Raw genomic sequence first — 18,030 nt, forward strand, 5'->3', positions numbered from 1 at the left:
CGATTGGCAAACCCACAAGGAAAAAAAATGGAGGACAGAATGCATTGCCCTACCAACAGTCATTAAGACATGTGAATCCCTTGACTCCTTCAAAACTGCTCTCAAAGGGCACCTACGGACGGCTGCAATTCGAAACTGGCCCCTGTAAAACCTGAATCCCCCACCCACCCCTTTTTCCCCCTCACTGTATGTTTTTTTTCTTCCCCTTTTTACCAGCTGCTTCGTAGAAGCGGCAGGTTAGTGTTTACCTGGGAAACTTGTTTACCTCCTTGATGATTTCCTGATTTTAGCTAGCCAAAAATATAACACAAAAAGCTTGATACCAGCTTGTGGCAAGCTAAAATCAGTTTGTTTGATTTATTTATCTGCTACAATGAATAGTTTGTGTAGAAACAAGCTGTGGCAGTCCTATATGTCTATCCTGTCCGCCTCGGGTCTACAATTAAGAGTAGGCACCTCCAGGGGGCGACTGTGGCTCAAGAGGTAGAGCGGGTCATCCAATGATCCATGGGTCGGCGGTTCGAATCCCGGCTCCTCCTGTCTACATGTCAAAGTGTCCTTGGGCAAGACACTGAACCCCAAATTGCTCCCGATGTGCTGGTTGGTACCTTGCATGGCTTCCGCTGCAATCTGTGTATGAATGTGTGTGCGAATGGGTGAATGTACCTTAATGCACAATCTATGTAAAGCGCCTTGGTTAAAGGCGCTATATAAATGCACCATTTACCATTTATGTAAAATGTGATGTACAGTATACATGATTGAACATGCACATTCAGACTTAAATGTATACCCTTCGATTGAGTTTTGTAGCAATGGTAGAAATATTAGACCTTAGTATTAGACCTGAATCTGAACCTTAATTGGCAAATGTTCAATATACTTCACATCACCAATTTCTTATTTGGTTACGTTCATTAGGCAAAGATATGGACTTACTCAAGAAAGATTAGATGACCAGGTGTAGTCTACAAAACACCTGCGGTCTCCAAGGCTATAGCTGACTCATTTTGTTTGTCCATAATAGGCCTATCTCACAGCCCGCTTTTCACGCCCACTTCCGGTAAATAGTGGTGTCATTAACATTAGCATTTACACGTTTTTTTCTCTGGAGAATCTAAGTACATTTTCTAATGTAAAAATGTGACAGACCAATATTATTATGAAGCAAACAAGATGGTAAATCAGCTCGAATAGATAGAACAAACCTTACCTTGAGAAAACAAAAGTTGTAGACTTCTTAAATTACCTCTGTTAACATGTAGCGTCTATGGAGTGACGTCACGCTATCACCACTAACCCCGAAAGGGGGCGTATTAAGGGGGGCGGGGAAATTCTGTGAGATAGGCTTATTCCTGAATTGGCGTGGCTTAATTCAGTTCAATTCAGGGGCTGGAGCCAGCTAGACAAGGTGGGGTTGTTGATATATATATATATATATATATATATATATATATGTGACATCAAAAAGGGAAAAACCTTCCAAGGAAGGGACTGCACACTCCAGGGAACAAAGACGGACAACTTACTGCATCAACTTATTTATTAGCACGACGCGTTTCGCCGTGAGCTTCGTCAGGTGCTCATAGCACCTGACGAAGCTGCTAACTAGACTTGCACCTCCCACGGGTCTTGTTGGATGTGCAGGAGTCCTTTTCTGTCATATATATATATATATATATATATATATATATATATATATATATATATATATATATATATGTGACTTCCTATTTCTATTTAATTATTTTAGAGAAGACTTAAAAAGGAATTAAACAATGAGAAATCTGAAAGGGAGACAGGTGGCACAAGGGGAAGGATGCTGAATCATGAAACCATCTGGCTTAAAACACATTTTATTTCCAGTTAAAAACTATACATGTGCCACAGTGAAAATATAGGAGTCCTTAACAACATTGTTTTTACATGTCACAGGTTTCATCACAAGTTACCATTTACATGTTACACACACGCTCTCTCTCTCTGTGTGGGGTGGGGTGTGTGTGTGTGTGTGTGTGTGTGTGTGTGTGTGCGTGTGCGTGTGTGTGTGTGTGTACCACATCCCACCTCATACAAATGACCACACTGCACAAAAGTGTGTGGTTGGTGGTTCCAGTCATCTGAGGATCCACAAAATAAGGACCACCCAGGAGGCCCATCATACTCGACACAGAGTGATCGCCGATGATGATGGTGTGTGTGCATGTGTGCGCATGAGTCTGTGTTCTATTGTGTGTGTGTTTTCTTATTTTTTTTAACAAAAAACCATGGGCAGACCTGGCAGAGTGCCTGACTGGTTCAAGTGTGCGTGTGCGTGTGCGTGTGCGTGCTTATGTTTGTTTCTTGCTCTCCTGGACCCCATAGGTAGACCCCGTACTCTTCACCTCTGTTACACTCATCAGCTTCTTCATGGCTACTGTTGCTGGAGGGAGAGACGTACAGACACACATTCAGTGGTAGTAAAAGTAATCCATTCTATTACTTAAATAAAAGTATCAATAATTCAATGTAGAAGTACTCAAGTACAAGTCCGTAATTAAACATTTACTCGAGTAAAAGTACAAACGTATCGGTATCTAAATGTACCTAAAGTACCAAAAGCTAAAGTACTCAATGTGCAGAATGTCCCATTTCACAATACAAATCTTTTGAAAATAGCAGATCTACAAGCTCATGATGCATTCTGAGCTTGTAGATCGGCTATTTTCGAATGGCCTAAATGTATATTGAGTTGAAGTTTTCAAATAATTGTAGTGCTGTAAAAGTAGGCCTACAATATTTGGAAATACGAAGTTAAAAAAATAATAAAAAGACCTAAAACTGTACTGAAGTACAGTACTTTAGTAAAAAAAACTGTAGACTAATAGGTTATCATTGTCAACATGCAAAATAATTCTGTGTGTGTGTGTGCGTGCGTGCGTGTGTGCGTGCGTGCATACCAACAACCAGCAAAACCACGAGGCCAAGGATGACAAGTGGGTTGCCGCTGGTGACCACACCAACAGCCAATCGGACAAGAGGCGACAGCAAAAGCCCCGCCCAGATAAGGAAGTTGAGGAGACCCCATGGACGACGTGGATCAGCTACAGGCTTGCCAGGGAAACGGCCTGTGGTCAAATACTCTTCCTGTAATGCATCCTGGAGAGACACATTATGTAAATAAATGTGAAAAGGTAAAATGTGAAAGTTTGCCAGAAGACTGTTGGTTAGGTTGTGTGTTCAGTTTTTTTTTTTTTAAATGTATTTATTTATGAAACTCCAAAGTTTGCCAACCATGGAGCATTCAGGTATTTGACGTAACAAAATGGACGCCTGAGTGAAACTTTAAACTAGGCATTAACACACCCTTATCCAGTCAGCCTGTCATCCTGTCAATCAACCCGTCTGTCAGCCATCACTCAACCAACCAGCAGTTTACAGAAATGTACAGTTGTGTTAACCCCTTTGTGTTTTAAACATTATGTTATAATTTAGCCATTGAAAAATAGCAGATCTACAAGCTCATAGCGCGCCACCGAGTGGCGCACTACGAGCTTGTAGGTTGTAGATTTAGAAGATTTTTTTTAAATGTTGAGGTCAGGCCTAAATGGGTTAATGAAGTGACCAAAGCCATCCTGAATCCAGTTAGTGAAACAACACCACTGGAGGAAACAAATAGCTTTCAAAAGAATGTTAAACCATCATGAAGTTGAAATGAGGCCAATAGAACGTCAAAGCTACAGTACCATAATGTTTTATAAAACCGTTACATTTCTAATAACATGTGTAACATTTAATCATCTTTTTTTTGAGTGGTGCAACCACTCCAACGAACAGCAATGTCCGTCTTTGAGTGGTGCAACCACTCCAACGAACAGCAATGTCCGTCTTTGAGTGGTGCAACCACTCCAACGAACAGCAATGTCCGTCTTTGAGTGGTGCAACCACTCCAACGAACAGCAATGTCCGTTTGTGTGACCAGTACCAATGAGTACCAAAAGTGGCGCTGTTGTGCCAGAAACGGAGAGAGAGAGATAGTGCTGCATGTTGCCTGCTAATGAGAGAGAGAGAGAGAGAGAGAGAGAGACAGAGAGGGGGGGGGGATTCACTCAGTTCACACGGGTGTGATTTTTTTATTGTGATTCGAGAGACTGCGCGCGCACGCACACACACACACACACACACACACACACACACACACACACACACACACACACACACACACACACACACACACACACACACACACACACACACACACACACACACACACACACACACACACACACACACACACACACACACACACACACACACACACACACACACACACACACACACACACACACAAGAAGTTTTATTATGATTCACCTCCTAAATAAACCTTCCCTAAACCTTACCTTCTTTTGGTAGAGTTTGTGCAGCCAGGCAGCACATTCCTTCTCATCCTCAGGAATCTCTTCAACTGGAATACGCCTGTAAACAAACAGCATATTGAAAACTACTGTCTGGATTGTTATGGATTTCTCTGTGCACCTTCTCAAATCCTAGCGCAGGGGTGGGCAACTTTGACGATGGAGAGGGCCACTATATTTCCACACTCACTCCCTAGGGCCATATATTGCTGTCGTAGCAAAAAATAGCCGATCTACAAGCTCAAAACGCGTCGCGCTGCGAAGCTCTTTGAGCTTGTAGATCGGCTATTTTTGCTATGTTTGAAGTTAAATCTTGAATTTTTGCAATTTTTGAATTGGAATCCTGAAAATTAACATTTTTATGTCATTTCCGCATGTGGCCCCCGGGCCGCCAGTTGCCCCCCCCCCTAGCGTATGGCTGATTTTAGTTACCCACGATCTTTCCTCTAGCGCCACCATTAGGCCAAGGTTTCCCCAAACAAGATATCTTGAAAACAGTACAATCTCTGAATATTATGTGATGTTACCAACCTTAAATGCACATCAGCCATGAATTTGCGTCCTTTGATGATATCCACTAGAGTAGGAGCCTGTCTGTCCCTGAAGTTTAGAGTTACATCATACACCGCCGATACTGGATGGAGGGAGGGGAAAAAAAGGTTCATAACTGACTGCTGGCTGGGTTGTTACTAGCCATTTATTTATTTAGCATCATACGTAACAAACATCTACTGCTCAACCAAAGGAGAATGGGCTCTATGGACACACACCCTTTTGGAAAGAACTTTGGCCCCTTCCCTACTTCCTCGTTACAGATGACACAAACCCATTTTGGGCGGGAACCCCTTTTGGTGTTTTAAACATTGTTATAATTTAGCTATTGAAAAATAGCAGATCTACAAGCTCATAGCGCGCCACCGAGTGGCGCGCTACGAGCTTGTAGATCTGCTATTTTTGAAAAATCGTGAAAATATTTATTTCAGAAAACTGGAGGATTTAGAAGATTTTTTTTTAAATTTTGAGGTCAGGCCTAAATGGGCTAATTAAGGTTCTGTTCCATTCTGGTGGTCAAACAGAGTCAGCAGGGGTGGACTGGCCACAGGACGTACTGTACCAGGCATATGCCCGGTGGGCCGACCCTCTGGTGGGCCGGTCTGGGCCAAATGTTAAATTAGTCGTCTGTTGGTTGTGTATCATTTATGTTGTACTGTACTGTAAATGTGGTGGTGTTATAGGGCTTGTGTTTCAAGTATTTGTATGGGCATTGACCCGAAAAAAGTCAGTAGAGTATCTGTGCACTGGCTGTGGTGGGCCAGTCTTGGCCAAATTCCGCGAAAATATCCGGACCTAATTTTTGTTTCAGTCCAGCCCTGAGAGTCAGGGTCCATTTGGTTCCATTTGTACACTCTCAGAGTTATGGGGGTCCTTGAAATTAAAAGGTTTGAGAACCACTGTACACTAAATGGAACAGAGCCTTAATTAGTATCAACTGTAACACCAATGTACAGAGTATTGATCTTTGACACAGCTTTGTGTGTATGTGTGTATGAGCCCGGAATGCACAGCTTTGTGTGTATGAGCACGGAATGTGCTCAGCTGATTGGCTGAGCACGGAGCTTCTCCTTCTGCCAAAAATACCTAATAAATGGTGGGTGACCTCCAGATCACCCACCATTTTGAATTATATGAAAATCTGTTCAAATGTATCTCCTCCCAGGATTTTTGATCAAAATGCACGAAAATGTCTACACGGGAACTTTGGACCAATATGGACAAGGGAATCTATAGTACTATTATTTAAGTGAAAGAAATGAAGGTTTTAGGAGCCAATGAAAATACAATGTACAAAAGTATTGGCATCACAATATACTTTAAAAAGTTTTCCAAAATAAAATTGACATGTATAAATATTTTAGCTACAAAATATACTTTGTGTACCAAGTACTCAAATTTTCAGAAAATAGATCTGCAAGCTCATAACAACTCACATTGTAGATTGGCTGTATGTGGGTTTTGTATAAATAAAATCTGCAAAGTAACAACTAAAGCTGTCAAATGCTGTAATTGTAGTGGAGTAGATGTAACAAAATGGAAAGTAAAGTAAAAGTACCACAATATTGTACATTGTGTATTGCAAACAATAAGCACTTAAGGAAGGTACTTATAGTTACTGATTGCAGCCAATGACTAGACCATGCTAGCCTGGTGAAACCACTCCCCCTGCTGGACAACATTAAGACCATGCACCAGCTGTACCAATTGCTATATTATAGTGCACAGGGTTGATTAATGGTCTTAACTCAAAATATACACATTAACACAGCTTAGATCCCAGACCTAATTGAACTTGGTGATGTTAAGAAAAACATCAAATGTATATCATTTATCATACATTGTGAATAATGGCAACCAATTGCCCACTGGAGATCTCTGCAAAAACTTTGGCAGAAGGTTTCTGTTAAACACATTTTTCACCCTGTATTCCCTAATGTGGGGAAAGTCACTATAGCTCAGTATTCTGCAAAAAACAGGCAACAAATGCATCAAATCTTGGTGGACATTTGTCACATATTTGGCAGAGCAGAAATAGCAGATTAACAAGCTCACGACTTTGGTGTGTCATGAACTTGTAAATTGTCTATTTTTGTTATTGAACAGACATCAAAGTACTTTATAGCCTATAGGATTTAATTGGTTCAGTGGCAGACACTGGGGAGGCACTGGGGAGGCACTGGGCAGATACTGGGGGGGCACTGGGCAGATACTGGGGAGGCACTGGGCAGATACTGGGGGGCACTGGGCAGACACTGGGGGGGCACTGGGGAGGCACTGGGGGGCACTGGGGAGGCACTGGGGGGCACTGGGCAGACACTGGGGGGCACTGGGCAGACACTGGGGGGGCACTGGGCAGACACTGGGGGGCACTGGGCAGACACTGGGGGGGCACTGGGGAAGCACTGGGGGGCACTGGGCAGACACTGGGGGGGCACTGGGGAAGCACTGGGGGGCACTGGGCAGACACTGGGGGGGCACTGGGCAGACACTGGGCAGACACTGGGGGGGCACTGGGCAGACACTGGGGGGGCACTGGGCAGATACTGGGCAGACACTGGGGGGCACTGGGGGGGCACTGGGGGGCACTGGGCAGACACTGGGGGGCACTGGGCAGACACTGGGAGGCACTGGGGGGCACTGGGGAGGCACTGGGGGGGCACTGGGCAGACACTGGGGGGGCACTGGGCAGACACTGGGGGGGCACTGGGCAGACACTGGGGAGGCACTGGGGGGGCACTGGGCAGACACTGGGGGGGCACTGGGGAGGCACTGGGGAGGAACTGGGGGGCACTGGGGAGGCACTGGGCAGACACTGGGGGGCACTGGGCAGACACTGGGCAGACACTGGGGGGGCACTGGGCAGACACTGGGGGGGCACTGGGCAGACACTGGGGGGGCACTGGGCAGACACTGGGGGGGCACTGGGGAGGCACTGGGGAGGAACTGGGGGGCACTGGGGAGGCACTGGGCAGACACTGGGGGGCACTGGGCAGACACTGGGCAGACACTGGGGGGGCACTGGGCAGACACTGGGGGGGCACTGGGCAGACACTGGGGAGGCACTGGGCAGATACTGGGGGGGCACTGGGGGGGCACTGGGGAGGCACTGGGCAGACACTGGGCAGACACTGGGGAGGCACTGGGGGGGCACTGGGGGGGCACTGGGGAGGCACTGGGCAGACACTGGGGGGCACTGGGGGGGCACTGGGCAGACACTGGGGAGGCACTGGGCAGACACTGGGGGGCACTGGGCAGACACTGGGGGGCACTGGGGGGGGGGGGCACTGGGCAGACACTGGGGGGCACTGGGCAGACACTGGGGAGGCACTGGGCAGATACTGGGGGGGCACTGGGCAGATACTGGGGGGCACTGGGCAGACACTGGGGAGACACTGGGGGGGCACTGGGGAGGCACTGGGGGGCACTGGGCAGACACTGGGGGGCACTGGGCAGACACTGGGGGGGCACTGGGGACCCACAAGTGTCCATTTGGTTCCTAACTATCTATCATTTAGCTAGGGACCCACTGGAATTCCCTCAAGGACCACTGGGGGTCCCCATACCCCACTTTGAGAAGCAATGCTGTACAGCACTGTTTCCAAAACAGTGGGTTGGGACCAAAAGTCTCAACTTTATCAATTAAATAAAGAAAATAACTTTGCTTCACAATGCAGGGTGAAGCGATGCATTGTGAGCTTGTAAATCTGCTGTTTTCACTAGTTTTCCCAAGCAAATTTCTCTTTTCGGTCTTGAGCTAAACATTTTGGGGACCACTGCGTGTACAGTAAGTACGTGCGTGTGCGCACGCGCGCGTGCATGCGTGTGTGTATTCACTATACCTGTATCTCTTAGACAGTGCAGTGTGGTGGTGAATCCTTTTGTTCTAGGCAGCAGATGATGTTTCAGTCTGGGAAGCCCTTTACTGAAATAGTATTATGATTCATCATGTTATTAATAACACTACTAATATAGCATAATAACAAGCTGTGATATCAATGGAAGTCATAGCAGCAGTAGGCCTAGTTATAACACATTTTGGTAACGATTTGGGCGGTGTAATGTATTTGCCTAGCCATGATGACTCCAAATATTGGTACTTTTCACTTGCTCCATAGATTTCAAATGTATAATCCGAAAAGGTCTCTCCTTTCAGTTACCTTTCAGTTACACTACTCAGTCACATGTGTAAGTACACAAATGAACAAACTATGTATACAATCACAAAACCTGGTTCTAAATGTTTTATTTTCATCTGTTTACAATGGCTGATAAAGGTTATATCACCATTCCTAAAATAACAAAAACAAAGTAACAAAAACTGTGATTTGGACAATGAAGCACAACTTCCGGAACTAGAACTCAAGGGGTACACTATTGTTTAATCTATGGAGCGACTATTGAAGATAATATAAACTGTGCCATTGCTACTTCCAGAGATTTTCACCATGGAGAGCAAGACCCCAATCTTCCGCCATTGTCTGCTGTGAAGATTGGGCCACATAGCACATGCCCTAGCCATGACAACCATAACAGGCATATGCAAAGACTAAAATTAAACTTGGATAGCATGTTATGTAGACAGACGCCAGGCCATATGTAGAACTGGCATGCTATAGTCAAGTGCACTGTTTCCCAAACAGTGGGTCGGGACCCAATTGTGGGTCATGGACCAATTTGTATGAGTCACAACTCGAGTGAAAATATGTGTTTGTTTGTTTTTTTACAAACAAACAAATCTAAGAAATAGTAGTGAAAATAGGTGATCTACAAGAACTACTGTACCTGTCAGCAACCTCCATAGATATCTGATGTTTCGCCTTAGTAAACCTCGTGCCCTCACAGTGCAACAGGATCTGGATATGGACAGGAAAAGTACTTTACTGTGCTTGCATTCTTTTTAACTTAAATAGCAGTATCAAAACTGCAATGTAGAAATACTAAAGTTACAAGTAAAAGTCTGGACATTCAAAATGTACTTGAGTAAAAGTACAAAAGTATTGGTGTCAAAATGTATTTATTTTGAAGTACCAAAAATAGAAAGTACTCATTTTGTAGCAGATCTACAAGCTCACAATGCATCACATCGCGACACATTGTGAGCTTGTAGATCTGCTATTTTCAATTGGCCAAAATGGCTGAAGTGGTACTGTCATAGACATAAAAAGGTTATGCAAAGGCTCTTCCGGCTCTGGGGCAAGTGTCAAAATTGAAGGCACAATTTTCCAGAGATTCCTTGCGAAGCATGAGCGGAAGCTTGTCAAGCTTCCACGTGCGTAACAGAAGTCCCGTAAAAGACGCGCTGTGATTGGCCAATAGTCACTTGAGTGGCAGCGTGAGACATGGAGGAGTCGCATGAGTAACCTCACTTGGGCAGCGACATAGCGTGCCTTCAGCAAATGCCTTCAGCAGGGAGACTCTTTTTTGCAGAGCTTGGGAGACGATGGTCACTGAGGGGGCACCCTGTTTTACAGGTTAGGTTTCTGGTTTAAGGACTTCAGTGTTTTGTACCATACAATGAATGTATAAGTACAGAACCAGTAAGACGCCTGAGGGCGATGTCATGTGCACGCATCCGCCTCATTGACGGCAGAGTGCTGGCGCTTTGGCATGGGGGGTCAGATCAACATGGAATGAATTCTGTACTGGCCATATGTAGTCTAGTAGCCAGCCCATAGAGCCCCATTGTGAACCCAGGCATGTTGAGTACACCAAGGTTTTATGTTAGAAATGTTTAGTATGGGTCCCCAGCATGTAGAAACTGCCGGATGCTAACTTGCATATGTTGAGCAATTTTCATAATTGGCATAATATGTGACCATAACAATTACAACCTATAGAAGGCAAAATATTTCATCATGCTGTGACATGTCAAACTAGGGGGTTTTCATGATGCTGAATCCATTCCAAGCATTAGTTTTGCAAAAAAACACTCATTGGGCTAAAAACGGCCAATGCCGTCATCACAAATTGATGATGTCAGCACATTTGGGCCAGTGGGCATGGCCGTTTTAAGCCCAATGAGTGTTTTTACTACTACTAGGCTATATAAGGAGCATGTCTTGAGTGTACAGGGTTTGATGAGGTCAGATCAACATATGGAATGTCAGAACAGGTCAGCTCCATACAGTATATGGAGATCTAAGGGTGGTAGCGGGGACATTCTCTTGAGTGTACAGGGTTTGATGAGGGCCCAAGTACGGCCGGGCCTTAATTTTCGGGCCTGTTGAGAACTAGTTTCCGCCGGCGGACGGGCGTGGCTGCACTAATAACTTTGGGGCAGCCCCATGTCACATGATGTCACGAGACCTGGGCATCATATAGAGTGCCGAAGTCACGACGTCACTCGCTCATCCCTTGGTTCTGCCCGGTTCATGGAAGTAATTTCTCATATGGAGAATAACATGGGCTCATCTTAAAATCGTTTCATATAAGCATTGTGGTCCAAAAATAAACAAGCCGTCTCTGCGTTATTGTCAGGGAGGCGTCTCTGTATCGTTTGCGACAGTCAGTCACTCATACATGATATTTTCTAGCGAAAATGTAACTAATCCAGTAGCATCCAGTCCGTTTTCTCTCAGTCAGTTGATTCTTCATATCCATATGAGTGAAGCGGCCGGGTTGACATTTCAAACACAGTTATTAATAGGCGATCTAAAATCCTCCTATGGGGATTACAATCCAAATAAAAAGTACATGAACCCGTGGATTTAAATGGCTTTGCGTTTATGTTATTGCCCTGGGAGACGGATCTCCTCTAATTGAGAGCTATAGAGGTTTAGGTTTCAATGGGCTTTCAAAGATTCATTAGTTTCTCTCCCCTGTTTTACATTTTAGGGTTAGGTTTAGGCATAGTTTTTTTTAATCCCGATGTGCTGGTTGGTACATGGCTTCCGCCACAATCGGTGTATGAATGTGTGTGTGTGTGTGTGTGTGTGTGTGAAAATCGGTGAATGTAATACACAATCTTTGTAAAGCGCCTTGGATAAAGGCGCTATATAAATGCACCATTTACCATTTAGTAGTCGGCGTAGTAAGACAAGCGAGGCATCTATTTATCTATGGTTACTGTAACTAAAGTTTTCAAATAATTGTAGTCAAGTAAAAGTACATTTTTTACTACTCCAGTAAATTAAAACATACCATAACATTACCTATAAATTATACAGTATTTTAGTGAATGTACTTAAGTTACTTCTACCACTGGTTTCACAGAGTATAGAAATGAAATAACACACTTTCTCACCCACACTCACCCACATTTTTTCGGGGTAGTCTTTGAGTTGATTCAGCCCATTGGTCACGGCACACTTGTCCTCGTCCCACTTCCTCTTAAGGAACACCATTTCCTGGAAGTACCAGGACCAGCCAATCAGAGGCACCTTCAGTAGTTCATGCTTTGCTATCACCTTTCCAGCCTGTAGGAGACGGGGACGGAAGCAGAGGCTTGATTAACACCCATTTTGACCTGAGATCAGATTCTAAAAATGTCTTCTACATCCTGACAGTTTTGTAGTAATGTATTATGTATGTATTGTATTGTGAAAGGTTCGAAATAAACTAAACTAAACTAAAACAGTTTTCTGAAAAAGATGTCAGTGGTTCTTCGAATTTTCAAAAATAGCAGACCTACAAGCTCAGACCTACAAGCTCATAGCGCGCGCTATGAGCTTGTAGATCTGCTATTTTTCAATAGCTAAAGCATTAAGCATAACATAATGCTAACACCTAAAGGGGTTCCCGCCCAAAATGGGTTAAAACCCAAAATGGGTTAAAACCCATTTTGGCCTTCTAAATTAAATTAACAGAAAAAGAAAAAAAAAGAAATTGTACATTTGTACACTCTGAGACACAGATCCATTATGGACCCATTTTTACTGAGGTGAAGTTTAGGAATAAGGCTAGGTTTAGCCGGCATAGTTTTACTGAGAGGTTACGCTTAGGAATACCTGGTGGCGATCGTTTCCGAGGTCACTGGATTAGACCCGGGGCGAGTGTGTTTTGGTGCGAGCGTTCACCCCTTTTGGAGATAGTGGTGTTATTTTTTTGCGGTCCATAGGCTTCCATGTTAAAAGAGGTATTTTCACAAGCCACAAACTACCGTTTTGTAAAGGTAAAGGTTGTAAAGGTAAAGGTTTACTATGTCATTAATATACCTTAGAGATGTTGTGTGGAAATAATAAAAAAAAGTCCCCCCATTCTGTGTTTCCCAGAACTAGAGGTCTGGAAAAAAAATCAGACTTTTTATTAACTTTATTATTATTTCCACAAAACATCTCTAAGGTATATTAATGACATAGTAAAATGTTGAAAATGAGTGGAATGCCCCTTTAAGCATTTTTCTTGTTCTTTTCTCTCTCTTCTCGTGCAAAAAAAACACATTTCCAAATCAACAGCATGTGGGGTTTGGCAGTTATAATTAGGAAAGCATGTTCATTATTATTTGTGAATTTGGTTTATGCCATTTGTGTGCGTCTATGACCGCACGAACCACACACACTAAGGGCCGATTCATACTCCTATTTTAGAGCCGAATAAAAGTCGGTTCGGCGCTGTAGAGCCTACAATGTGACGTCATTTGAGGTTCGGGGGGGCGGGTACCGTCCTAAAGTTGGCTCTTCGGTGCTACTGAAAATTTCTGACGAGCCGAAATCATTTCGGCACTACAGCGCCGAAACAGCGGTAAAATAGGAGTATGAATCGGCCCTTATACCCTCAACTGTCAAATTGGAATCAATGGAATCAACTGCACTTCTTTGCCTGGAAAGTAGGCCAAGTTTCAGCATGACCGGTATAGCAGCTTTAATAATTATCAGAATCAACAGATTGTCTCGCATGGAGGCCTGCATTTATGATTGTTGCAACTTGCAAAGCAGATGACTGAGCTTGCTACAGGTCGGCTTGGGAGGGTGTCAAGTGCAAGCCACATCCCTGAAGCTATTCTGAACAGCAGTTGCATCCCATCGGTGCATTGAGCCGTTGGTATGATCCAGTCTCCCTATAATTCCTGACAGGAAAGTGACATTTCCATCGTGATCAGCTACTGTCAGTTTCCCAAAGCCCATCAAATGATGGTTATACCCCAGTGAGCAAATCACAGCAGAGGCTTGAGTTCTCAGACCTTCATGGGCTCTGTCCATCCGACCCACATTCCGCTTAACATCTGAGAAAGATGGCAGATTTGAAAATCGCTGCAAAATGGGGCTTCATTTACGGTCTTCATTACGCTGTCCATTCTACGGTCTGAATGAAACCTACTGATTTGGTGCTCCAACAGCCTTTCATCGATTCTAGCGCCATCCCCAGACCAAATTCTAAACTCTGCACACCATGGCTTTTACCTCCTGCTAACCTCTCTCTCTCAAAGTCAAAGTCAAAGTCAAAGTCGTACGATTAGTCACAGACATTACCGCAGTGAAATTTGTTCTCTGCATTTGACCCATCTCTTGGAACGGTGAGCCGCAGCGTGCGCCGTGCTCGGGAATCATTAGTTGATTTGACCCCCAATCCAACCCATTGATGCCGAGTGCCAAGCAGGGAGGCATTGGGTCCCATTTTTACAGTCTTTGGTATGACCCGGCCGGGGATCGAACCCCGACCTCCCAGTTTCAGGGTGGACACTCTAACCACAAGGCCACTGTCTCTCACCCCTAGGACACCATAGCGTGTGCATATGTTCCACCCGCAGAGGAAGTCTATCTCGTAGTTATGGTTGAGGATGACGATGGCGTGCTCTTTGCCCAAATCCTCCAGGTTCTGCTCTGCATACAGGGTACACTCAGTCCCCGACCACCAGTCTAACAACACGACCATCTCTGGACAGAGAGATAGAGAGGGGACACACACACACACACACACACACACACACACACACACACACACACACACACACACACACACACACACACACACACACACACACACACACACACACACACACACACACACACACACACACACACACACACACACACACACACACACACACACACACACACACACACACACACACACACACACACACACACACACACACACAATGATGAGATACAGGGGATATCTGGGATCAAGAAAGACAAAATGTAAAAGGCAAGTTTGATGAAATCTTAATCACCTAATTTATGTCTATCTTACTGTCTGCAACCTCTACCTATCAGTCCATTTATCAGAGGGCTCAAAGTTTAAGAGATACTGAGAGATAAGGGATAGGTTAGGTTAGGTCAGATAGGTTCACCAAAAGCTTATCACATATACAGTACACCTCACTCACATCACACACGCCCACAAACTGTACTTACGGCTCCACAGTGAGTAAGACAGCCGCGTGATGATGCGCCTGTAAAGCCCTCTGTTGACTGGCCATAGCAGCACACATGTGACCAGCTGAAAGAAGTTGATAATCAGCCCGCTGGCCACGAACACCAGGCCAAACACCAGATGCAGGATGAACGATTCTTTCCACGCCATGGTCTGATCACGCGCATGCGCGCGCACACAGTCACACACACACACACACACACACACACACAGTCACACACACACAGTAGTCACACACTGAAAGACAGGCACGAGGAAATGTTAATACACAGATATGTATACTAACCATACCGAGAGAAACACACCCATATCCTCCACACTTCACCTCAGTGAAGTTCTTCAGCCACGAGTCGACTGGAAGCACTGTTAACACCCTACCCTGAGAGAAAGACAGAGAGAAGCGAGAGCTCAGCTGAGAGTGACATACCGTACAGTACGTACTGCATGTCTTGCAATAGCGGTTCTCTCTTACACACACACACACACACACACCCCCTGAGCCTATGACCCATTTGGCTGTGTTCCAATTTCTGACATAGTGTCTGACGAACACAGCAGCAGATAAGAGCAAACTCAAAGCCAACTGGATGCATACCGTGTCTCCAAATTTGACTTGCCCAAAACCCAAACAGCGTTAGTGCAGTCGCCTCACCCTGGACACTGGCTCATTAGAAAAGTGTCACTCGAGGCTCACTGTCACCCTGGCACCGCCCAGGGTGTTCAATAGCGGAACAAGCCCTATGACTTTAGGGGAAACAGTGACCTATAGTCCTAGAGTTTAATAAAGTGTAAAAAGGGGCAAGTTATCATTGATAGAGATAAGCTGAAAGGAGGTTGAAACTAGTATAGTTCCCCACAAAGAGACTCCCACATACATACCCTCGGACTTTAGGGGAAACAGTGACCTAGAGTTTAATAAAGTTTATTACATGGCTTGGTTGAATGCTTGATTCTGATTGGTCAATCGCTTAATTCAGCGGTGAGTTATCTCATGATAATGACCGCTCCGCTGTATAATGACCGCTGCCTAATCAAACCCTCTGAGCACCACCAGCTGCGCCCCGCTTGATTTACTGCCGTTTCCAACATAACAGCCATGTAAACACACACACTAGTGACACGCAATGTAATTTACAGCTAAACATTGCTCTTAAAAATGTTTTTGAAAACATTTGAGCGAGAAATAGACGAAGCAGGACCCGAAAATGGATTCTATTTGATCAACTCACTTCCTTGTTTTCCAGTGCTGCAGCCCTGCAGCTGGGCAGACGCAGCCAGCGCGAACTTATGGAATACTTTTTTTGTTGTGTTTTGGGTCAATGTATTAATTTATGTTAGTTAGCCATGTAATAAGCGGGATCATATCTGGCTAGGTGGTCATTGTCGGGAGATAATTCACCGACAGGGAGTTTGCCGAGGTGGTTACACTCCCTGAACTTGCTCCCTGAACTCCCCTTACGTAAAAAGGGGCAAGTTATCATTGATAGAGATATTATAAGCTGAAAGAAGGTTGAAACTAGTATAGTTCCCCACAAAGAGACTCCCACATACATGCCCTCGGACTTTAGGGGTAACGGTGACCTAGAGTTTAATAAAGTGTAAAAAGGGGGAAGTTATCATTGATAGAGATAAGCTGAAAGAAGGTTGAAACTAGTAGGGCAGCATGGTCCATAACAATCGTTCAGTTTGTGATAAAAGCATGAAATTTGGTACACATATAGCCAAAGGCATCCCAAACATAATTGGATGTGGAGGCATCCTGAATTTAACATGGCACCCATGGCAGCCATTTTTCAAAATGCCACCATTGACCTATAAGGCAATATTTTCTAAATGTCCTTATGCTTTAAGTAGCATGTGACATATCAAACTAGGGGGTTTTCATGATGCTAAATCCATTCCAAGCATTAGTTTGGGCTAATTGGCCAAATTGGGCTAAATTTGGCCATAGCAACTTGCCCAAATGTGCTGACATCAGCACAGTTGGGCAAGTTGCTATCGCCAAATTTAGCCCAATCAGTGTTTTTATGCAAAACTAACGCTTGGAATAGATTCAGCATCATGAAAACATGCTACTTAAAGCATAAGGAAATTTAGAAAATATTGCCTTATAATAGGATGTCAATGGTGGCATTTTGAAAAATGGCTGCCATGGGTGCCATGTTGAAAATTCAGGATGCCTCCACATCCAATTATGTTTGGGATGCCTTTGGCTAGATGTGTACCAGATTTCATGCTTTTATCACAAACTGAACGATTCCTTTATATATTGGAGCTAAGCAGCTGGACTATAGTGCAGTTCCCCACAATAAACTCCCACATACATGCAGTCAGTGGTTATGTTTTTTGGTTAGAAGAATAACCACAGAAAATATTAAAAGTAGCCTATATAAAAGTAAAAATATATATTTTTCTAATGCACTTCTGTACTTCTGTGTCGCTTCTCTCTCTTAGTGCCATTCCACATGTAGCAGGGGGATTTGAATGAATGCGCCCCGCCCTTTTAAACCCTAGCTGCCAATAAACCCCACCCTTAATTTGAAACAAGGAGCACCTGGCTGATGCTGCCCTAGTAACCAGAGCCATACCCCCTTTCTGAAACCAGCTCCTCGCCACTCGCTCTACACACTTGCCCTCGATATGCGCGTTCACGCGAGGCTGCGCCATAATAAAAGTGTCGTCCGAAACCAAGCAGCCTTGAGTGGAAGTGGCTTATAAAGCCCTCAAGAGCGAGTCTGTGGTCTGTGCCGATCTAGAATCGATTGCC

At 44.5% G+C, this 18,030-nt stretch overlaps 1 protein-coding gene across 11 annotated transcripts; it reads right to left on the reverse strand.

Moving 5' to 3' along the window:
• Positions 1–1,838: 1,838 nt before the first annotated feature.
• Positions 1,839–17,604, reverse strand: agpat3 (1-acylglycerol-3-phosphate O-acyltransferase 3). Of its 11 annotated transcripts, none has more exons than XM_079512525.1 (11): positions 17,588–17,604; positions 15,550–15,637; positions 15,245–15,416; positions 14,595–14,761; positions 12,203–12,364; positions 9,732–9,802; positions 8,789–8,871; positions 4,926–5,028; positions 4,380–4,455; positions 2,940–3,138; positions 1,839–2,422 (listed from the first exon to the last, which is right to left on the reverse strand). In XM_079512525.1, coding segments are annotated over exons 1-11 (1,215 nt in total). In that variant the 5' UTR covers positions 17,590–17,604; the 3' UTR covers positions 1,839–2,330. The 11 variants fall into 11 exon arrangements, with proteins under 11 accessions (XP_079368651.1, XP_079368653.1, XP_079368647.1 ...); XM_079512527.1 differs by lacking the exon at positions 17,588–17,604 and adding an exon at positions 16,493–16,798 and having other exon boundaries at positions 15,555–15,642; XM_079512521.1 differs by lacking the exon at positions 17,588–17,604 and adding an exon at positions 16,493–16,795 and having other exon boundaries at positions 15,245–15,500; positions 15,589–15,642.
• Positions 17,605–18,030: the final 426 nt, after the last annotated feature.

This window comes from Electrona antarctica (genome assembly GCF_951216825.1).
Source record: "Electrona antarctica genome assembly, chromosome: 10".
Classification (NCBI taxonomy): Eukaryota; Metazoa; Chordata; class Actinopteri; order Myctophiformes; family Myctophidae; genus Electrona; species Electrona antarctica.

Coding starts and splice junctions, on each gene's coding strand:
- agpat3 (XM_079512524.1), bottom strand. Junction 9,803..12,202: donor ACTACCCCGAAAAAATGTGG/GTGAGTGTGGGT, acceptor GTCCATATCCAG/ATCCTGTTGCACTGTGAGGG. Junction 3,139..4,379: donor ACAAACTCTACCAAAAGAAG/GTAAGGTTTAGG, acceptor GTGTCTCTCCAG/GATGCATTACAGGAAGAGTA.